The following is a 24,997-nucleotide window of genomic DNA, read 5'->3' on the forward strand; positions in this document are numbered from 1 at the left end:
CTATTTAACATAGAAACCCCATCACAAAAAACCCCCATATATTTTCCACAGTATATGGAGTACAGAACAAGTAAATAGTATAAAAGCTGTTGTTTCCCTCTTATGTATGAGCAATTAAGGTGGAAAATTAACATTGGCCTTTTTACATAGAAGTAGCTCATTTCCCTGCCATGAAAAAGGTTTGAAACACATGGCAGACAACATGCCAAGAACAGCACGTTAATTCTCTAGTCTCCAGCAACATGGCAAATAGTCCCTGCTTGCATAATTGCACTCTAGTAAGAGAGACATTCTGCCTGTATTAGTGCATATGTGAGTGCTTTTTGTTTTGGAATTATAGAGTATTTTCAAAAATAGGTCACTGGAAAGTGAGAATATTGCAGAAATGATTTGCTGGTCTCTGGAGAAGGTAGGGTCTGCAATACTTTTATTCTATTAACAAGCCAATTTATGAGGTAGCGTATGCCAGCTCTTAAAGATACTTTAAATTAGATATGTGGGTAGGGGCAGCAATTACAGGTAAGAGATGGGAGCGGTTCTGAAATATTTACCATGCAAACAGCAGTGGTATTATTATGCAGCAGAACTGCTATTATGGAAGTGTTGTAACCAGGCAATATATTCACACTAGACAATCAACATTTTAAAGGTGTCAAGTTTATGTCAAGATCTGTCACAATAAAAGAAAGCTACAGAAAATACTAATTAAAACCATATGTTTTCTTCTTCAGGTTTATCCTCAGCTGCCCTCATCCTATGACTGACTTTAGTATGAAGGAACTAAATTAACTTTCAAATTTTCATTAATATTTATGAAACATGTCAGACCAAATTTCTAAAATATTTTTTCTAGTCACAGATTATTCATTTTAGCAAAGAGTAACTTCATTATGATATCTTGCACATCTGCAGAAATGCTATTTTTACAAGTGAAAACAAGTTACGGTCTACATATACTTACCCATAGTTGTCTTTGCTAATACAGAGGATATAGTCACTCAAATGCACATGATTAAATTGCTGTAATAGAACGAGCTACTGTCTATCAGTTCAGCTGTGGTAACTGACTATACAATTACTCTTAGCCTCTCTCAATTCTGAGATAAATGTGTCAGGTTTAATCAGCCCTGACAGAAAGCTGTTTATTAGCACCTTTTATTTATAAAGATCAGAGAGCTCTTTTTCCCCCTGCAATTTGCAGAGTTCTTCTGACCCATCAGTGAAATTCAGCTACTAAGACAGGATGCAGCAACATCAGATCAAAAACAGGTAGGGAAAAAACTGTTCCAAGACAGCAAATGGTCTCTCAATAGCAGCTCTGCCTTCCAGCACAATGACCATTTATCACCAACTTGGTGCAATTTGCAAACAATGATCTGTTCCACTGTTCAAAGAATTAATAAGACATGACCTCAGTACCGAGCCCTAAGGAATACGTCTTATAACCACACACCAGTAAGACACTGAGCAGCGGACCATCTCCCTTGAAGTCCAGCTGTCCATTCAGTTTTTCAGTCACTTTATGGTCCGTCCATCTAGTCTGTACCTCTACACTTTGTCTGTAATAATATTATGGGAGATTACATCAAAGACCTTGCTGAAGTCAAGGTAAATGACATCCACTGCTCTCCTCTCCGCAGAGCCAATCATCTAACCACAGAAGGCACTTAGGTTGGTTGGGCAACACTTAACCATTCCTAACTACATGCTAGCTCTTCCCAGTTACTCTCTTGCTGCTTTGCTCTCCATTTACAGGAATTTTTATACATACCTATTATGACTTTTCTTTCTAAATACTCCTACTTCCTCTTTTTCTTCTTAAAAAAGCTATAGATGTTCAATATGAAATAAGCTTCTGCCTAGAAGTACGCTGAACACAGTGCCCTTCCAAATTATTCATGGTGTTTCATGAATTGATGAAAATAAAGATAGTTTCATGTGTCTTTAATGTGATTCTGTTACAAAGCTAATAGAAAAGTGTGTTACAAGTCAGCTTTGATGATAAGAAGCCTATTACAGACAATGGCAATACATGCCAACAATGGGCGAGAAAACAGCTATTAGTTCATTAAAAAAAAAAAAAATAATAATAGGGTTACAATGAGGGTTGGGGAAGGATTAAAGGAGAACAGACTTGATGTAGGGGTTTTCTGTTAATGTGCTCAGAATGACTGAAAATCAAACTTTTGTAACTTTAGGCTTACTGATATCCACTTTTTCACTACTTTGGGGCACTGGTATTAACTTTTTGACCTGCTATTGCTGATAAGAAACTCCTAAGTTTATCACCAAATTCAATACAGACGAAGTTAATAGCCTTTTATTTCCTTCATCAAGTTTACTTTGGACATATGGCAACAATTTGTCATCGATCAAATTATCTGTCATGGAAGCCACTTTCTTCTGTTGCTTGGTAGATTTTTAACAGGGCAGAAATTTTTTTTTATTAAAAAATAAGAAAATGCCATAAAACAGATGCAACAGAAACATTCAGACATTTTTTGAAAGTGATAGAATGTTAAATTGACAAGTTTGTGTTTATCCCATTAACTAATAAATCCTGGTCTCCTTAATTAGCCATTACTGTGCTATACTTGTTAGTACAAAGTTTCTATCCAGTAAAAGTTTTAGGATTCCATGTTGCTATTGCCTAAAGCACTGAGGGAAAATTACGTGCATGCATTTTGTTTTCAGACAAATTTAACATTATATAATAAAACAAGTTATGCCTATTGTTCTCATTACAAACTCCAAATTAAAGAACAGAGTATATTTTAGGATCGCTCGCATTAAGAAGTTTGGCATATAGTACATCCTCCAAAATCATCTCATAACTCTAGATACTTTTATAATATTTAGCTCTTACTTAATCCTACCATTCACTTTAAGTTGCTTAGTTAACCACAAGATAAAATTAATTTCCATTGGATAGGAGTTCTGCAAAAATATTTAGCTACCTGGTTGCCTCCTTTTGTTTGCCCTCTTATAACCCCAGTTGCATGTATGAGTTTAATGGTGTAGGATTGCCCTTAATTTCCTCCTTCTACTTTTCCCCCCAGGAGGCATCTGTTCTAAAAGCAGCCACTCTATATCTACCATGTGGATATCCAAATAGCCTTTTATTTACTATGATTGCTTTTCTTAACTCAAGACACAAAGCATGGAAACATACATACATCTGTTCTTACGAGTTATTCAGATCTACAAATGCGTACTCGTGCTTTGCTTTTTAAGTCAGCTCTAAAAAATTAACTGCATACCAAACTTAGATGAGCATATTAAGTAAGTTTAGGTTAAGTAGTGATTCAACATTTTTGAGATTTACAATATAATAACCTATAAAATATGTATAATTTTAAGAAGAAATTTTCAGGGAATTTTATATAATTACTATAGATACTATTATCATGACTTATACTGTACCTGAGCTCCATAAATATATTTATCCAGCATTTTGCCTCCTATCGTTTGTCCCCCTACATCCCACACTTGAAGAGTAACATTCAAATTTCCTGAAAAAGAAAATAATACAGATACTGGGTAACCTGGAAAATTTAAATGCAAATAAAAGTAAGGATATATTATCACAGAAGGTAATACAGTTCTATTATATCAACAGCAATAGCTTTTACAAGTATACAATAAATAGTAACTAAATAAATTTCAACACAAAGATGAATGTATCATTTGAAAAAACTCACTTGTGTCCAGCTAAGTTAAGATGCAGTAAAACTACAGCTAGACATTACCATATTTCATATTAACAGAAAAATAACTGGAATTGCACAGTATAACATTCCTGACTAGAAATTATATAGCGTACTTCACTGAAGAAAACTGTAAAACTTTACAGAGAGAGTTCTAAAGCACAGTGCTTGGAATTGAAAGGTAATATAATTAACGTCAACTTCACCACATTATTCCACACGCTGTGTCCCTTCACTACCTTCCTCCAAGTTTTCCTTACAAATCTAGAAGCAGGGAAAAGCTTCACAGTAACTGCATTTGGTAGGGATGCTCTTAGTACTATACAGTTAAAAAAATGAAAAATGGAAATACACATATCTAACTTGAGGATGCAAAACTATGATTATTTCCTCCACCCACTACCCAAAGCAGGCAACTAAGTTGGACATGATTTACATGTCCAATTTCATCTTTGAAGAAACTACACCAAGAATAGATCTTCCTTTCTATTCTAAACAGTTTTTAAGCTATACTGAAAGTGTTAACAAGCTTTCAAAAACAAAGAAACATAAAATCAGTCAAAATACAGAATATCAAGTCATACATATTCTGCAAGCTAATAACTCAAACTCACAGACTAAACACACACACACACAAACATAGTAAAGTATAATTTGGCTCACGTTGCATGGTGAAAACTGTTTTCAAAACTGTACTGATTACCTGGAAGCACCAAACTTTAATACAGTGAGGTCTGATGAAAATTTTTCTAACCTACATACAACTCACATCACTTACATGTTAATAACAATTCTATATACTCACAAATCATCATAACTCCCTATTGATTTTACTCCTAGATTTAAAAAAAAAAGGCAACAAACTTCACATCACAACAATTGAGTTGAGTGAAAAAGAACATCATTTTTGACTGCTAAAAAAGGTATAATCTTAGTTCAATTATTTCGTTATTCACAACTTTATTTTACACAATGTGATCTATTCCACAATCAATTTATAACTAACACAGTCATTAGTTACGTAAGTGTGCTCCATAGAAATATATCCCAGCACTCAGTGAATATAAACAACAAATTAGAACCATATAGCTGAATATATGCTATTTGTGGTATTAAATATACCACATTTTATTTTTATGAAGCATCTTGCTTTAACCTGATTAAAAGTGCAGATTTCCTAAACTGTTACTTTGCTTTCAAATATATAGAGATGAATGTGAGACAATCTACTCAGTATTTTTAAGGTACACTGCGTTTTATCTAACAGTAAGATAAAGAATTTCTATATGTAATACAATCAATACATCATAAACATTCCAGTTCAATAAAGCCAACCTTTCATAGAATAAAAAGCTTATTTCTTTTGACAGTGCATATACTATGTATTAATTATTTTTAAAGCTTAAAACATAACTGACTGCACACAACGCAGGAAAGTCTTCCATAAAGCATCTGGCACGGATAAGCTGTCCAATCTGCAGTCAGAAATGACTATGCATCCTCCGTGGGTAAACAAACTAAACATGCACAAAGGCTCACCATGCTGCAGTGTTCTACCCCTAACTTGGTTGTTTGTATTCTTCTGGAAATCTACCATGTCATTCATGCCAGCTACTTGGGAAAAATACTTTATAAATATTATCAGTTTCAAACTCAACAATTTTCAGATGCCTAATTTTGTGTTCAAATGCTTTAAAAAGTTTCTAACTTCATTTTTGCTCCTAAGAGTAGTAATTATGCACAGCATACTGGGCTTAGTATCTGGGTAACTGTATGGAATGATCTGAGAAAATTTAATGCATGAAGTTAAATTAAATGGTATAACAGTGACTGTTCAACTTAAAAATCTACTGTTATGAATTATTTACTTTCCTTCAGTACAACAGAAAAAAAAGAAACTGGAAAAAAAAGATTAGAATGTTCATTTAAGGTGAAATGATTCTTCATTAAGACCTCACTAACTACTAAAATTCATGCTGATCATGTCCAGTCCAAAATCCTTCATCTCCTTTTTCTTTTTTTTTTTTTTTCAGTTAGGTGCCATAATACTTGTGTTCGGAAATTGCTTTTAGGGCTGAAAGAATGATATTAGAATTATTCTGAGTGAAGGAAAAACTCCAGACAATGTGCCTAGCAAATACTCAATTAACAACTATGATAGTAGCACATGTTTTCTGCAAAGAGTTTGAAATGTTCTATTTTTCCATAGATTTAGGAGGAACATAAAAGCTGGAAAATGACAATAAAAAGAAACCATGTATAAAAAGACTTAGAAATAAGTTTAACATATCAATAAAAATAACTAAAGAATCCCATAAAAATAATATGCAATATGCTGATATGGAACAAGAAACATTAGCACTTCTTTACTCTGCAGAAAACACAAGTGCACAGTACAAGTATCTAGATTGTTTCTGGTATGAACTGAAGCCACTGGGCTGACTCAGTAGTGATTCTGCAGAAGTATACTTGGTGCATCGGTTAACCTTACTTGAAGTGCTGCACAGTCAAGATGAAACTAAAAACACAAGTCAGCCCACTTCTTGTACTGACTTAAAAAAAAAAAAAATCCTTTTAACAGAAGAATCCTGTTTACTGGACTACACCCACAGCCCTCCTAAAAGTATTTGACTATGGCTCTTAAGAATCTCTACCAGCAGACCCTCTGACTAATAGATACACTATATAAGCAGTAAAATCAACACCACGGTTGCATCCAGACTACACAAGACACTGCATCAATAAATATACTGAAACTGATTTGCTTTTGAAAAAAAAATATTTTTAACAAACTGCATGAAGAGAATTTGTCAACAGTTGAACACTGAAAGTTGCTTTGTTCAAAATTCATCAAAGGTTTTCCTATTTGTATTAAGCCATATTGTTTTACCATGTAAAGTACTTATTTTCATTGCAAAACTGCATCAGTTACTAAAACTGGAGACAAATAACACTTTTATTTTTAAAAAAGCCCAAAAACCAGAAAAACAGTACTTTATTTTACAAGCTAAAATACATTTCTAATGTGGCCTAATGTAAACTTCTGTGCAATTCTAGAAATCAGCAACTTTAACTTCTGAAAACTTTGTTTACAAGAAAAAAAATTCAACTACTGAACCACCAATGCACCAATTCTCCTACTAAATAAGAGAAATTGAGGGGGTTTTCCTATTGATATACATATTATAATTTCTGTGCAGCAGTATGAATTAACCTTTCAAGTAAACACAGCAGCTCTGCAAACCCAGAACTAATCAAGAAATTAGAAAAATCCGCTTACTTAAGTAATGCTTCCCATTCCAGTATTTAGAAATTTTACCTCCCTCCTTCTCCTTTCCCTCACTCCCCACCACCAGTTCAGCTTACCTATAAATCACAGAAATCTATAGATACCTAAACCCATATATAGGCATAGGCGAAACCAGAATGACGATCTGCAGAAAAACGCTTCTTTCCGAATATGAATACATTCCACAAACGCTACTATTTTGTTAATGATAAATGAGGAAAATAAATGTACAGACTTTGTTGCCGTTTTGGTGCTATATGGTGCTATAAAACCTTCTCATTTTATTACAAAATAAACTAGAAGTAAAACATGAATGAATCAATAGTTGATAATTTTCCAAATTTTCCAAATTTTCTACTCCACAAGAATATTTAGAATCCCAGTAACATACTAATAGCTTCTGTATGCTTAACAGCTGGAAAAAAACTTGCAAAATACAAGTTCTCAGCATGCACACTGCATGATTTGTGTACACATTCCACTTGCAAGTACTGCTGTTAAGTATTATACACACTGGTATTTTTAGAGGCATAAGCAGGACAATAAAAAAATTATTCTGTTGATTTTATGGAGAAATAAGCACTGAAATTTGGTACTTTATCACTCACCAGACACTAAAAAAGCAAAATGGCCAAACCAAACGTGTGAATGCAGGAATAGTCTGAAAAGATTATTCTGTTTCACTTATCAAAATATATAAACATAATCAAGAAATGATTGGCAATATAATTTTAACAAAACAAGTTCAAGAACTGTATATATTTTCTTATAACTTCAGTTTACAGCTAAAATGCTTCATTTCTAGCTTTGCTTCCCTCCTCATCCTCCACAAGGAAAAGAGACAGAACTATAGAGCTTGCACCAACTTTATCAAACCTCACTACAACTTTTAATAATTACACATATTTTGCTATCTTCTTCTGATTTTTGAAGCCAGAAGAAAATGCATTTAATGAAATATTTGCATAGCTCGAAACTGAGCAAACACAAAATCAATGAAAATACTTATTTCAAACCCCCAATTGTTCAGAGACAAACTTCTACCAGCAACTATTCTTTTTTAATTATTTCTTTTCATTTTCCATGCAGTCTGCTGCAACTGGCATCTAAATAGTTTCTTTGCAGTCCTGAACTGAAAGATCTTGAATGCTCAAACTGTATTTTTATGAGTGCCGAGGGACCCTAAATTTTAGTGGTCTATTAAATGCCAGCAATTTCATGCTGCCTTGCATAAAACAGCATTCACATATTAGAGCGCTGCGATTCCATAGCTGCATTATGCTTCTCTAACACAACTCAAATACAAGTTGTGTATTTCATTTAAAAAAATGAAAAAAAGAAAAATCTATTTCTTTCAAAGCACATATACTTTTGAATGAATATATTTAAAGTTCCATTTCATTGTTGTATGTTACACTATCCACATGGACAGTGAGTACACTCATGTAGAGATAATAAAAAATCATTAACATAGATAGCATTCCTTTTATTTGAATTCAGTGTTTTACTTAAAGACATAAGTTGCAAATGCATAACCCTTTGTCATGTGGCAAGAACACACTAACAAAATTTTCTCTGAATAACCTGATTTACTTTGCCATAAGAAGCACTGTACTAAGCTTATTTGGTACACATTACTTTGAAGAATCTCTTTCCGCAAGCCCTACTCCTGCCCAACCTTTCAGTGTTACTTTTTATTCTCTTACCTGGCAATATTATCCTTTTCAAGAAGAAGTCCAATCCTATGGTTTGTCTGTACTGTTTTCCAAATGTTTCTTGAGCAAAACGTGTAGCTAAGGATGTCTAAAACAGAACAATACCAAATTAAGTTGTCGTTTTAAACAGCAAAAAACTTGATGTTAAACCAGAAGTATGAAATACAGTTAAGCACTTTTTTAATCAATGCATGCCAACAGTGTCCATGGATTTGGTCTGACGAGCATTCCAGCCAGCTTCAACATAATAAGAGGTCACTTCTCCTATTAAAAAGGTTACTAATTTATGTAAAAAGAAGCAAGGTGCATACATCCTTTGTATTTCAAAGGTACTGTGATAGTCATATTAGAAGATATTACACAGATTTGAATAAGACGTCATTCGTACGCTCAAACTGAAATAAACCGAAGTGACAATATCATTACCTGAAGAGACTATTTTTAAAAAGCATTTATTTCCAAAACAAGGGTCCTTCCCTGGTACAGAACACCACAGTCCCAGACCAACTTTCTGGGAGGGAACAGAGATTTGCACAGTGCAGAGTCCCACAGGGGCTCCAAAGTGTGGCAGATTCCCACCACTGTATATCTAAGTTGCAGGATCAGATATTACATGATAGGAAAATTATTTTCTTGTATACAGAAAATTCTAAAGTCATCTTAAGAATTCACATTTGCAGAATCATTCCTTTAAGCAGAACTTTGGAAACTTATTTCTTCAATTTATATTTTGTGGGTTTATGAAAGTAAGTAGACCAATACACTGTTGACCTAATAATCAGCTTTTACTACATACTGCTAAAAGGATACACAACTAAGCTACATAAAGTAATGAAGCAAGGCATTTATATTCTTTCACTAGTCATTTAAGTTCACAATGCAAGGGAAGGAAAAAAAAAAAGGAAAGAAAGAAAAAAAAGAAAAGAAAAAAGCCCTAGAAGCCACAGATTAAAAAAAAAATTTAAAGAATACGAAAGCTTTTATTGTGAAAAAACAAAAATTAAATACATTAAAAATGAATGTCATACTGATAAAATACATCCTACATCAAATTAGTGGTGTGTACTTAACAAATCTCTTGTTGATGTGACATCTGAAAATATCAAGAGAGAGTAATTGCAGAAAAAAAATCTAAATATGCATTTACACATACAGGGGAATAAAAGCCTAAAGGCCTCACAAAACCTTTGCACTGCCTGAGGGAACTCAAATGGGCAAGAAGTATTTTTTCTGCCAGCTTTCCGTTCATCCAGACCCAAAGAGATGAGTCACATTGTTATTAGAAATAGCTGCTAAGAGCACACAGAGTTAAAAATGCAATAGCAAAATAATGCCAATAGTTCTGAAACAATTAGAATAGGCAAGTTCTGTTACTAGAACGGTTATAACAAAGTCTAAATTATGCTAAAAATGTCAAATGTACACAGGAAGAAAAGGTAAAATTACTCTTTTTGCATGAAAACATGGTCACCAGAGCTCCAGCATTAAAGCTCTAGTATGAATAGCCAAACATTTATTCTGCTATTAAATTACCTGTGAAGTAAACATAAGATTTATTGTTTTCTCATTTCTATATCACATATTTATTCCTATCACTGTCCTATATATGTAGTAAGTGATGTTTTGATATTGGAAGACACGTTTAGGAAGTAATCCAAAAAGTCAATTAAAGACTATGGCAACATTTTCATTTACTTCACTAAAGTCAAGCCCCAAGAGGATTAAAAATAAATAAATAAATTGGGGGGAAAAATGCAAGTAAACTAGAAATAGCATGAATAGGGTTATATATTTATATCACTGTGGAAAGGGTGAAGACCACAGAGGATGAATCATGAGAAGATTCTTCTGCCTACAGCTATGTGACAGGACTACTAACAACATGCAGAAAATAAAATTCAATACAGATTTAGACTGCAGTACTGAAAAAGTCAGTAGAACTGATTCTTTTAATCACAATAGTTAGTCTGTCAAGACTACAAAGACATTATTTTTAATCTGTCATGACCCTAAATATGTAGATAACAACAACAATGTTGCAGGAATATACCATACAGCCTTCTCCTTCAAATTTTCCTTATCATAAAAGTAACCAGTACCCACAGTACAGATTAAAATATCATCTAACTATATTCTATATTCTCCAACACACTAATTTAGATCCCCATTAAATAAGCAACCACTCCCTTCTTGTTTTAAGGGCTCAGTAAATATTAGCTTTATCACTCTGTGACACTTGATATTCCCTCAGGGCCTCTAGGGGTGTTAGTGAAAATAAACAACATGCATTCAATTAACAGCCAAGCAATAAGAGCAGCGAATAATCAACAGCATGGCAAAGTTCTCAGACAGTTTTCCTCCACTGTGCTCTTGAATGTAAAGGAATTTATAGCAGAAAATCATTGACTAACTCCTTTTTAATTTTTTTTCCTAATAAATATTAGAGTTCAAGGTGTTGGATTACCAGACTAGAATCCTCTATTCACAGAACAAACATTTATCCACAAAATACTAAGAGCAACAGTTTAAATGTCTCCACAACAGTCAACAAAGTCATGTCAATGCATATTCAGGTACCTCTACCTCTCAGGTACCTCTATCTGCAGATACTCCCTTCAATCCTGAAACTGTTCCCTGCCATGCTTGCCATAAAAGATTATGTATGACAGAATCTTCTCTGTCAATGTAAGGATATGTTGAGTGCAATCTATGTAAAAAAATAACCAAAGTTAAATAATCATTCAGTAGAACTGTAGTGATCAGTGACTGGTTTTGAAAAAGATTATGCTACATTCATAAGATTTCAACCACCATTATAGAGATCAGATGACAGTATGATATCAAGAAGGCCTTGTTCCTTTATCTATCTCCTAAGACAACCAGGCCACCAACTTTCATAGCAGACTTTCCATTAGACCCAGTCTGACAGGTTCACACATTTGTCACACAAAGCAAATGTTTAGAATGCTCATATGCTGTTCTGAACAGCAATACACTACTGAAGGTTGGTGTGATAAACTCCCTCCTTTCAGACAATAAAAAGTCTGAGTTTAACATACTTCAATAAAAAAAAATACATCAAATTAATAGTATTCTAAGGGCAAAATACAATGCAATATTTGGGAAGGTTTTTCTGGAAACAAAGATGTGATTAAACCACACAGGTAAGGCAAGATAATCCTTGTTTCCATTTGTCACTGTCAACAAGTCACAGTACAAACTGCTGACATGCTGTTTCTAAACACCTACCTTCCATGTAAACAGAAGAGAAAAAAGGCAAACCCTACTTACGAAATAAATGGAAATACACTGAACATCAAACAGAACAAGCAATGATAGCCAGCTCTAACTGACACTGACCACTCACCAGGGCAGCACAGAAACTTGGAGAAAACCCCACCAATGACGATTATTTGAGTAAAATCCTACAGAAGAAGCTTTCAGAAAGTCGAAGTGTAGCATCATAGTTGTAAGGAAAAAAAAAATAAAACCAAAATTCAATGGGATGCAAGCACATAGTTCTGAAGCCATGAATTTCCACTCATATATCAATTTTACCAGCCAACTGAGAATCCACTTTTCAAAAACACGTATCTATTCCTTCCCTCACTCCCTCCTAGAACATCAATGTTGCTCTCCAAGCACAGCAACATTCACCCCTCAGTCATGTCCTACCTCAACTGGCAAGAATTTTAAAACAAACAAAATGAAAAGAAACACTAGGCTAAATAATTAAATGCTTTAACTATCATAAAAACATGTAACTGTCCAATACAGAGAATTTCTCACTGAGAACAGTCTAGCTTTATTGGGGTTGGATGGGAAGTATTTTGTAAACAAAGGAAGAAGTTCTGCCACCTGAAGCTGGTGTCTTTCCACCACACTCCTAATTACTGATGAAACTTTGTTCACTCTAAAAGAGAAAATTATCAAGACTTTTTTGACATTGGACATGGATCTATGAAGCTAGACCAATCTGCACAGGACACGATGCAATTTTCCACTTGCAAGACTCAACAATAACAGTGGTTTTGTCAACACTGATGAAATTTTTGAGCCCCTGTTTAAAAACAAGATCCAGAATTGGCACAATGCTTAGAAATCTGGCATCCTAAAAAATCCCAAAGCAAGCTGGACACCACTCTGTATTCCAGCCTACACTTTAGCTCCCACATTAGGTCAAGCATTGGCTCCTTCATCTTCATAATCAGCTGTTAAAAGGAGAAGAAAAAGGTAGGATGTTCCTGCTATCATACCTTAGACCCAGCTGCAACAGATGGCAGGAAGACAGAACCTCAGCTGCTTGGCGCCTCCTGCATGGCTATTTTTCAGGACCTCCCTGCCCCTGAATAGCTCCAAGATTTGCTTCCTGAGGCCTAAAACGTTTTTCAACAGTAGTAAATCAGAGTAGTTCTAGCTCAAATCAGCATCATTATATACTTCAACATTAAGCCAATCTGTGCATAGCAAGAGTAGAAATATCTGGATAATAATACCACTTTTTTTAATCCATACTAGTACTGCTGGTTTATTTTAACAGAAAATCATTCTGGCTCGGGATGAGTGGGTTGCTTTAAAACCTAGGTGCATAAGGCTACTCTGTATATATATGGTCCTTCCTGTAACCAAAATCAAAAAGCCAACTGGTATTAATAATTGCTGTTTTATTTCATCTGACATTGTCCCCACTTCCGATTTCTTTTGGGATTGTTCTCCTAGTTAGTCTAGTTCATTAAAATAATTCTTTGTTATTATCTTCTTACTAACCAATCTTGCCTTCCTCAATTTTTCTTTTTAACAATTTACCCTTTTCTTACTATCTCTATTGCACTCAAACACTTTTTCAGATTCTATTGTCTCATTCCTCTCTTTCATTCCTTCTTCCATTTCTGCTCTTCTCCCCTTAAAATTCTAAGTATGCAATTATTCATTCAACTACCACAAAACAAATTAGTAGAAGCACAATATCCCTCCCTTGCCTCATGGATAGGGCAATTCCCAGCTAATGGAAACATAAACATTACCCTTAGCTTGAACTGGCACTAATTTGTTTTTAAACCGCTACCAACCCTTGCATAGAACCTGAATCGCATTGCTTCTAAACAATGGATGAGGAAAAAGAAACTAAGTTTACACCTTTGGCCAGTTGACTCGCAAAGACATATTTTTTTTTCCCCTGGAGAACTGAAGACCAGAAAGCCCCAGACGGCCAAGGGGAAAGAAATAAAAATATATATACACTTTTTTTTTTTTTTTGGCAGGAGGACAAGCAATAGAAAGAAGTCAGATATGAACATCTCGCACTAAACACCAGACACAATCTTTCCAAGATATTATCCATTATTCCCTACGCTCCTCCTGTCCAATGATCCCAGCAACAGAGGAAGAGGAAAAAACGTCTTGCACAGTAAGTGAGAGGCTAAGTATGCATGTGTGTAAAGACCAGCTGTGAACCAGATGTGAGAGGCACACTATTTAGAGTTGAAAACACATAGACATACATGTTTCAACAAGTACGCGGAACGAGTAGCCAACAAAGGACAGGAACCTCAACAATTTAGTCTTCTGAGGTGCTTGAAATAGCAGTAGGTATATTTTATCCTTCCATTCCATGACCCAATCACTTCTTTATTTTCACAAGACCTTACAATAAATCTATTATTGCAAGTGTTTGCTGCTAGGCCCTCAGGATGGCTGGAAGAAGCTTCTATTACAGCATCATCTAGGGGGGACAGGAGGAAAAGCAGCCCACCATGGTATAGCTGCTGCTCATGCAAAATAAACTGCACTTGAAGCACAGGATTCCTAGAGACAGCAGGAGATTCAGTGAGTGGCAGCTCCCGCATGAGAGGTAGGGACCAGCAGGAATATACATCAAAACTCAAGAACACTTGAAAATCCATGTTTGGCAAGAGGTCTTGCCACAAGGTGCTGAATAGCAGTAGTGAAAGGATTCCTCAGCTTGAATGGAAAACTCCGGGGAAACACTACCAGTGAAACAGGACTTCAGCTGTCAATCCTGTGTATTTATTATGCTCTCATCACATAGTCACTTGGAATTGCCCATCTACTGACTGAGATGAGTACAATACCACTTCAGACTGGGTTTATAACCACTGGAGACAAAAAAAATGTTTAGTTTCTTCACAGAGCTCTGCATAAGTAAGTGAGCAAAACCATGCGTGTACTTTCCATACAAGCTTATTTCTACTAATCGCAGGCAGTTCATTTAAACCACCACTAAGAATACTTCTATTTTTCACATGAACTGTGAAGCACACAGACCTTCTGCCTCCCCGTGTTTTCAAAAATTAATGATAAATGAAACCTTCAAACCTTCAATAACCTTCAAACGTACAATAAAATTACTATTTTTAGGCGGATCTCACAAAAGGATTCAGGCTACATGTGGCAATAATGTTCACCTGTGCATAGTAAAAATCAGTAAGTATTTTAACAGGTAAGAAAACAGCCTCTTTTTGCCTTCTCTGGTCTGTCAAAATTTCTCTTTTTAAAAGACAATTTGTTTATAAACAAACTTTTATAAGTAGTACTTCATTATGTTGACAGAAGAAAAACCCTGCAAAAGTCACAAACAAAAACTAAATTGACTCCAAAGGGCCTTTCCAAACTCTGAACAGGAACTCAAATAGATGCATGCTCTTCTATCCACCTCAGGAGGTTACTAGCTCTGAAGCCAAAACGAGAAGAGCCTGTAGATCCAGCTAGGCAACCTTCTCTGCTCGTCCTTTCGGCGGGAACCTCGAACTCACATGCTCGGGCCTGGCCCCGGCCCCCTCCCGGGCACTGACAGACGCGGAGAACAACTTCGGGCACCTCCAGCCGGGCGACCACCCGCCGCCAGTGCGGCCAGCAGCGCACGGGCATCACTGGGGGGAACCAGGACCAAGCAGCACCACAGTCACTACGTTACTAGCCGCTCCTTTCATTAAGGCTCAAGAAAATGGATTAAAGCCGTATACATCTATTTGTCGACCGAGCCTGGCCGGGTGCCGCAAGGGTACCAAAATCCCGACAGAGGGTTTCGCTGCCGAGTACGGAGCGGACACAGGCGGTCCCGGGGCGAAGCTACTCCCTGAGGAACCAGTCCCAGCTCTCCGCTACTCCCCGCCCCACACACGCGGGGGATACCAGGGAGAGGGAGAAGTACAGGGCCGGGAGTGAAGGGGGAGCAGTGAGCCGGCGTCACGGCGCCGGGTATCGCGACAACGCAGCGCGACAGAGTGGAAGCCGCCACGGGTTGCTCCCTCCTCAGCGGGGGAGCCGAAAGGAGCGCTGAGGGGGAAGGTCAGGAAGGGGGCTCAGGGCACCGCGGCGACGGAGAGGAGAGGGGCGCTGCCGGCCGGGGCCGGCACTGACCTTGCCAGTGGTGCCGTCCCCCAGCACCACTAGCTTGAGCTGGTGGTCCGGACTCTCCTCCTCCTCCGACTCCGACATGGTCCCTACGCCCCCGGCGGGGAAGGAGAAGAGGCGGAGGGCAGCCGGGAGGGACGGGGTGCAAAAGCGAGGAGGGGAAGGGGGAAAGGAGCGAGCGCCGCGCTCACGGAGCCGGCAGCACTGCAGAGGCCGGAGCCGCCATCTTCCCTCAGCACACCGCCGTCGCTATGGCCCGCACGGGGCGAAACCAACGAGAGACTAGAGAGAAGGGGGAGAGGGTAGCTCGCAGGCGGGAGCTACAGCAACAAGTCCAACAGCCGCTACGGGCGCAAGCAGGGGGCACCCGCGGAGCCCTCACTTCTGCCTCCCCCCCAGCGGCTGGGAGAATGGTTCAACCCGCCTGTCAGCTGCGGGCAGCGGTGGTCTGGCCCCGAAGTGACGCCCCGCGCGGTAACCAGGGAGCGCGGAGGTCAGAGGTGGCGGGGCGGGCTGCCGGGGGGCTCGGAGCGGGGAAGTGCGAGCGGGGTGGTCCCCAGAGGCGTGCGCTGGGAGCAGGGAACCGGCCGCCTGCGGTGCTTCACCGAGGGGCTGCGTTGCCGTGCTAGCTACACCCGCCTCCGTGACCAGGTCCCGTTCAGGGCCGGGCTTCCGCACAGCAGCAAGATGCATTAGTGTTTTTAAAGAAGTGTGCTAACACAGAAAGCTCATAACAGTGGCAAGCACTGCACCGAGTCCTGTCTAATAACCCCATGTTGCAGCACAGTCGTTCTTGACAGTGCTCTGCCTAAATTCCTCCTAAACCCACCTGATAGGGATGCCACTGCTTTCTTGCATGATCTGCTCGGAACCTTTCCATCTATACAGTCAATTAGTAAGAAAACTTGTCGACATAGCCCTAACTGAATTTTAAGCCATTATTTTGTTAGGCACAGTGACCACAGAGAACACTTATCCTCTTTCACAGCAGCCTTCCACGTATTTGAATGCCGTTAGCATGTCGTCGGTCTGCCTTCTCCGTAGACTAAACAACTCATCTTCGTTCAGTCTTTCTCTAGGTTGTCTTTTCTGGACTTCTGATTATTCTTGTTGCTTTTGTTTGGCCTCTCTCCACTTTCTTGAAGTGGTGTGCCAAGAACTGCATACAGTACTTTGGTTGAGGCCTTATGAGTACTGAGTAGAGTGGAAGTATTACTTCATGTGTCTTACATATGAGACTCCTGTTTATATATCCCAGTATGATGTTTGCTTTCTTCACGGTATGACATTGCTGACTCATACTGTTTCTGATTTACTAAAAAACCTCTGAATCCCCTCCTGTTATCAGAATTTCATACACTTTGAGGTTTTATTCCTGCTCAACTGAGCTCCTTTATGCTTGTCTCCATTGAATTTAATCCTATATTTCAGGCTACTCAAACAATTTGTCAATGTTATTTTATTTATAGTCTTGTCCTCCAAAATGCATGCTATCCCTTCCAACTCATTTGTATCTACAACTTTAGGAATCATATTCTCTGTCCCAAAGTAATTCATAAAGATATCCAATAGTACCAGATCCCTGCAAGCCCCTGTTTGACATATCTTTCTGACAAGTGATAACAATTCTTTGGGCGTAGTTTAAATAATTTGAACGAAAGAGACGGCTAGAACACTTTAAAGTATAGATATATTTTAATGGGTTCATTATCAAGCTAGGAATGTTTAGAACAACTTCATGTAATGCCTGAATAAAAATCATTCCTGTTTCAGTCTCTTTCAGGTTTTCTTTTCGAAATGTATGACAGAAATTTCCAGTATTACAAGTACACTCTTTTACTCAATCCTCAGCAGGATCAAGATCCCTTATTACTCATGCATTCAAGTGTTTGCAGAATTGGGGTCAAATGCTTTCCCAATGACATTCTGAAAAAAGGGAGGTGAAGAAACAAAAACAGAAAATACCCTAATTTCAAATGGAAAACCAGACACACATCTTTGTGACTTTCGTCATGCACTCATCAACTGTTTTCCACTTAAGATCATCTTTTAGCCTAATTATATTGCAAGTTCTCTTAACTAGGAACTTCAGCAAGATCATCATAAAGGCTCAGTTGAACAGCATTTCTTGGACAGAAGTGCAACAGGGCAAATGTGGAATTTTCCTTTATGATTTGTGACATACTGAAGGGTTGTACAATTGGCATTAGACATTTAAAAGCTCCATATCTCACACCAGGGCAGACTGGTGATTGATAAACCACTGTGGAGGGAACTGTTCATATTCCTGCTAATTCTGCCTCAATCACAGTAAGAAAGAACATAAAAGATTAATTCAAAGCTTCCCAATGCTTTTGGGGAGAAGCAGGGTTCTATTCAACCCTGAAAACAAGAATTAGGGGTGTTCAGGTTAAATGTACAAAAGCAGGATGATCAGAGAGCAAGGTGCTCCAGGTCTCTGGGTACATGTATTCTTGTTTGAAACTCAACAAAAAATGTGTGTATTATAATACTCATCCCCAAACTTAATTTTCTTCTTAGATTATATTAATTTTTCCTCCACAAATCACCCAGGCTTACTGTAAGTTAACATCATCAACTAAATGAGTGAACAATATAGAAAGAGCTGTTTCATCTTGAATATGGCATTTGCAGGCTTAAAGTTGTCTTGAGGCTGTGTATCTGATCTGTTTAAATAAGCACTTACATATTAAGGCCTAATTTGGGAAATACAGAGATTACTTGCTATGGATAAACATGCATGTTTGCTGCTGACTACCAAAAAGAATGAATGGAAACTGCCACAGGAGACAGCATACTAGCATAATCAGACAATTCAGCCCTCCAAGAGCCTCCTTGCTGTTAAGTGTAAAAAATCAGTGTACAAGATTAAAGCTGCCCAGTGGAGTTAATGCTTTAAGTAACAATACAACAATCAAAACTACCATTATTTCACTTTATACTAGCACAACAGAGCAAACAATCCTGCAAATCTGTATACATCTTATCTGTCGATGTTCAGCAAGCACATTAACAGCGTGGTGTGGTTATTTTATGTGTGGTGGTACAGATTGTTGGTATCAGCACATCCCCTTTAGGGAGGTTTTCAAATGGAAATGTTTTAGTCTGTTTTAACTAGTTTGTTGTTCACTAAATATGAACGTATTATGTGAATATAATATGTCCATATGCTAAATATTAATTTTATAGATTAAAGGAAGCTGGTCTTGAACTGCTTGATGCTTTACAGGTAAAGAAAATATATGAGGCATGTTGAAAAGCACTGGAGTTAAGAAACAGAGCACGCTGCAATCAATTTTTTTTTTTCTATTGGTGGTAGTACACAAATAATTTTAAACTCTTCTGCGTTTTTAGAATACTAAGAAAAAAATCTCTGAGCACTGCCTTTGAATAGAGCTTTCACTGAAAAATGACTGTGTCACCCAATGGCACGGAAGACATATTATTTAGTGGACATTCAGTCAGTTGATATTTGCTCTTTTGTTTTTCATTATACTTTGTATTTTTTTAATGAAGAAATTTCACTAATAATCCACTGGTAATTGAGAATATTCTCAGTGATAGTGAGATCTTTGTGAATGTGTGGATTTTCTAGAATATAGTATGAAGTTGAATTTCCTACATGCAATTATCCACAAAAAAGCCAAAAATCATGACCGACATAGGAAGTAGCCGTATGCTTCTCCCAGGCTCTGAGAAAAGGTGTGAATCAAGCTGAATGATGTGGGATTCTGGGCTGACAGAAAAAGGAATGGCATGTGTGAGAGCCTGCAACCTTTCTGCCATCCTCTTCAGGAATGCAGGGTCGTTAGCTAAGGAGTCATCTGTGCTGTCCTCTTCAGCGCTTGATGGAAACAACACATTTCTCAGAGTGACTGACAGGAGCTGTGTCCTCTGTTACCAATACAAGCCATTCTTTTAACTTTTGCTCTGCTTTGTTTCCCTCTGTGCTTATGCAAGCACGTGCATTTCTTTTTGTTTCATTCATACCAGTTTTTTTATTTCAAGTCTCTGAAGCTGGGATCCATAGATGCTCCTTTTCTTCAGGGCGGAAATTGCCATTACATCTGTTTGAACGAGGAAAGTGTGCTTGGAAAAGAAAAGCAAAATTGTTGCCAAAAAAAGTGGAATGTGCATTCAAAAAAATTTAAGAGATTTACTTGCATTATTGTGTTGATTTTGCCACTCAGCCCTGGAGCAGAGTAGAAAGCAGCTGTTACTTTTAATTGCACTAGAGATTTGCAAATAAAACCCAAACTGTTTCTTCTTCATCAATACCATCTCTAATGTCTTTACCAGATAGTCTTTTCTTCTGCACTGCTTGATTACTGTGTCTTGAGTGAGACCCGGTGATTAATGCAGTTGACTAGACTGACAACTGAGTGGAAATGTTAAATAATCACTTGTTTTTATACATGTAAAATAACAGTTCCTACTCAAGTTGGAAATCCTTGCTTTTTGAAGGGCATTCTTCCAGCTTGCTTCCTTCTAATCTAAGGTCACTTAAGGAATAACTGCTTTAAATGCTCATTGATTACAGTGATGTAAATGTCTCTGGCCCAGACACTGCAGTGAACAAGACTTTCCATACAGGAATATGGTTAAACCGAAGGCCGCAGCTTTTATGAACTACATTGCCTAATAAAACAGGGAAGCACCGCTAGCCAGCTGTTCCCCACAAACTACCCAGTAAAACAGGACCAGTGAGGTTCACCGAGCACAAGACTGTGGAGGCCAAGCTAAATGTTTAAGAGAAGGCTAACCGCATCCTCCCTCCTGCAAAAGTGACCGAGGCAGGTGGTCCCAAGCAAAGTATCTCCTTCTACACTGTCTGTGCTAGGGAGAGAAAAGTAATAGTAGCTTTTTCCTTTGTGTAAGGTGCTAAATTTTGCCTGCTAACTGACACCTGGCTAGTATTTAAGGCATGAACAGTAATTCTGGCCACAGCTAACATGTAAAACCCACATTGGAAACTTGCTCTCCAGTTGTGTGAATGCACAAACAAGTTCTCTGGTCTTTCCACTAGCCAAATTTACTAGTAAAGCCACACCACATCTTCAGTGTGGTAAACACTTTTTCTCACTGTGGAAGGAAAGTGCTAGCCAGCTCAGAGCAGAAAACCCAGCAAGAGACAGACTAAATAACAACAGTTAAAGAAAGAGAAGGGGTCAAAGAGACCTTCAGAACAAGAACTAATCTGTAGAAGGGGCAACTGGAATTCACACAGAGTAGATCTAACTTCTACTGAGAGGGTTGTGCAAATTTGGGATTTCCCGCCTGAACACAGATGATCACTGGGAACTCCCGTTCCTTGTCTCCAAGCCACCACGTGTGCTAGAATAATGGAGAAAGCTGTCTGTCTCACAGTGTTGACCTGTTACCAGTCCAATATGGTCTATGAGGACAGGCTGAGAGAGTTGGGGTTGTTCAGGCTGGAGAAGAGAAGGCTCCAGGGAGTCCTTAGACAGCTTCCAGTGCCTAAAGAAGGCCCACAAGAAATCTAGAGATGTAATTTTTATAACAGCAAGTAGTGATCGGACAAGGGGGAATGGCTTTAAATTGAAAGAGGCTAGATTTAGATTACGTATTAGGAAGAAACTCTTCACTGTGAGGATGGTGAGACACTGGAACAGGTTGCCCAGAGAAGCTGGGGCTGCCTTATCCCTGGAAGTGTTCAAGGCCAGGTTGGACAGGGCTTTGAGCAACCTAGTCTAGTGGACTGTGTCTCTGCCCATGGCAGGGGGGTTGGAACTAGATGATCTTTAAGGTCCCTTCCAACCCAAACCATTCTATGATTCTATGAAATATGCTATGCCAGAGGTGCTGCCACCATCACTGATGGGCTTGGCCTTGGCCAGAGGCAGGTCCTTCTTGGAGCTGGCTGGCATTGGCTTCATCAGACATAGGGGAAGCTTCTAGCAGTTTCTCACAGAAGCCACCCTGTAGCTCCCCCACTACCAAAACCATGCCACACAAACCCAATATGCTACCATATCAGTCTTGTCTAAAAATTCTTTCAGCAAAGAAAACTGTCACATTAATCTGACAAACGAAGTAAACTTGTGTTGCAATGTATCCTATTTTCCACTTGCCTGGAGGGCTTTATTAATATTCTTTTTCACACTGAACTTTATGCCAAAAGAAGTCCCTTGGAAGAACATCAGTAGATGCCTTTATATAATGTATCAGTCTGTGAAGATATGATTTACTTGTGAACAATTCACAAGAAGACAAACTCAATTTTCTGAATAAATTATTAATTGCACATGATTTTTAAGACTTCCAAAATAGTGAATATATCCCTTTCAGCATTTTTATGATCAGCCTCTCCAACAGTAATCATTCGCTATCGGTCTCCATTCAAGGAAGTGCACATACATGAGTTGAATGAATCTTGACATGGGAAACCCACTGCAATCCCCTTTCTGCCAAGTCTAACTGACCTGCTACAAGTTGTCTATGATGTCAGCCTCAAAGGTAGGATAGAGCTTGGGGTTTCCTACCTTAACCTCTCCAAAAATATTTATCTTAAACAATAAACTGCAGATGTTGTAGTCATGACCGTTATACCTAAACATGCCGTTCTGTGTTCACTGCAGCACATACCAACCATGCTTTCAGTATATTCAAACCTAATTAGTTCCCCAGACCCCTAAGCTTTATTTTACTAGTCTCTGAATAGCATAGAAAAATATTCTGAGTTGTGATCCACTTGGCAAAAATTTAATCCCTGTTCCAGGAGCTTTTTTTCCAGAAAGAGATCTCTCTAGAGCTTGAATTATGTCAGTTATGCATCTACATAGCTCTTCAAGATGTTCCCATGCTGTATGGCAAAAAATGATATATTGACTATACCTGTGTACATCACCTAGTGAGCTGAGATCCTCATGCTTGACTACAGGTTTTAGGTGCTGTGAATATACAGGCAGTACAGTCAGGTGTACACCTCAGTCTGGAATTACTCAGCTGGATGCACACTTTCCTGTGAAACTTTCATGGGAGAGGTCTCCCATGAGAGACCTCTCCTTCATGGGAGACGTCTGCACTGACTGCAGACAGCCAAGCCTGATTTTCTTGACTAGGCAACTATTCTACCCCAAAATTAATTTGCAATGGCTGTAAAATGTCATTTAATAGCCTCCTACCCAGCTATGTACCGCTGTTAGAGTCTATGTAAGATACAGGGCAAGAGATGATGAAGCCTGGCGTTACCTCCACAAACCATACAGCCATTCATCAGCAGTGCTGTTTCAGTGCATGTCAGCTAATGAAGGCAAAGATGACTGAAGCACTAACCACCCCAGTACATTTTGCCAGAAAATGATCCCCATTTGGATAACTGAGTGTTTAACATGTCATAATCAGCTTCAAAATGTCTAATGTGCCCGACAGGCATTTGTGTCACTACCCAGCGTGGCAGAGGGCTCTGACTCACGTTCAGAGAGCAAACAGCTGCAGCAGTTCATGATCTTATCATTCCCACACCCTCCGTTGTTTGCTACCGCACCTTTGCCTGCAGTTACCACCACAGCAAGAGATTTGGCAGCCACAAACGTGCACCCGCACCTCACCCACACCACAGCCTCATGCCTTCATATGAACTTATCTTCCTCAGTGACTTAAGCCATGACATGAGCAGCGAGGCCAGGAACAAATCCCTGCTGCCACTTCAGCTGCTGTGACATCCAGCAAACTGGGGAGCAGATGTCCTGGCTGGTCAGCTGGGCATCACAATCTGATTCAGCAGCTGGCCTGTCGTAGCTCTAATAAACATATTCTCTTGGATATTATTAATATTATTTAACACAGTAATGCTCACAGCTGGAATGACAAAGGGCTGAAATTTCTGATACTTTTCCTGTCTTTCCTATTGCACATGACGAACTAAGATCAGAACTAACTGCCAATAGTATGACCAGCAGAGTTACAGATCTGGGATAATTGATTTTCAACACCCTGCTTTGTATTGATTTTCTTTTGATGTGGCATCAAAAGTTATGACTCACGCAAAATGCTTTCTCTCAGCACTAGCCTATGTGCTCCCAAACTAATTTCCTCCCTGGTAACCTTACATCTTTGAGAGCAGTTTGTTTACCACTGCCAAAACTATAAGCATTCCTGATGAATCTGGAGTAGTTTTATGGCATTATTATCTCAGATCTATGTTTAGCCAAACTATATAGATAGTAGCAACCTGGTAAATAAAGAAAATAGTAAGGAAGAAATAGTTAAGAGAAGCACACCAGGCAAAAATAAAAATAACACCTGTGACAGAGTTTGCATATCTAGTTCCAAACTCAAGTAGACCAAGATGAAATCTTGCAGTTAAGGTTTTGAGAATATGGAATATTCAACTATTACTAGTCAGAGATTACCTAATACCTAATACTAAGGATATACCACCACATATCCTTTTAGCATGCAATAGTGGATCAGATCCTGTCAGTTTTGCTTCACTCAGGCAAAATTCGTGCTGGTTAATAACAGACTAAAATTTGTCTTAAATTTGGCAATACATTAAATAAATTAAGATCTTGCACAGTTTATTGCACGGACCTGATGAAATACTATGAAAAATACACATCTAGAGTACTATGAGAATCGAGTTCAGACTTACAATCAGATGAATCGAGATTCAGACTTAAAATTAGATGTGCTAGCTCTGTAATCTCTTTCACCATGCAACACAATTTGAAATGTTTGGAGTAATTTTCTATGGTTACTTGCAATTAGAATACACTTTTTTAGAAGAAAATATGATATTTGAGTAGATAGTGTTCCTTTTAAGTGGACACTCACACCCTCAGCCACCCACACTGATGTATGTATCTGTGACTGCTGGAGCACATCAAGTGAAGTGCTTGGATTTTAGATCCCCACTGGCAAAACCA

General features: G+C 38.3%; 1 protein-coding gene across 3 annotated transcripts in view; it reads right to left on the reverse strand.

Annotated features, from left to right (window-relative positions):
* RAB28 (RAB28, member RAS oncogene family) overlaps nt 1-16,364 on the reverse strand; it is a 62,027-nt gene extending 45,663 nt beyond the window's left edge. For all 3 annotated transcript variants that reach the window (XR_003992217.1, XM_030491931.1, XM_030491930.1), the window contains exons 1-3: nt 16,092-16,364; nt 8,703-8,799; nt 3,424-3,512 (exon numbers count right to left, since the gene is read on the reverse strand). Coding sequence is in view for 2 of the 3 variants with exons in the window: in XM_030491931.1 (XP_030347791.1) it covers nt 3,424-3,512; nt 8,703-8,799; nt 16,092-16,169 (264 nt within the window). In the remaining variant the exon portion in view is untranslated. The remainder of the gene's footprint in view (nt 1-3,423; nt 3,513-8,702; nt 8,800-16,091) is intronic.
* Between the last annotated feature and the right edge of the window lie 8,633 nt (nt 16,365-24,997).

Source organism: Strigops habroptila, chromosome 7 (genome assembly GCF_004027225.2).
Source record: "Strigops habroptila isolate Jane chromosome 7, bStrHab1.2.pri, whole genome shotgun sequence".
NCBI lineage: Eukaryota > Metazoa > Chordata > Aves > Psittaciformes > Psittacidae > Strigops > Strigops habroptila.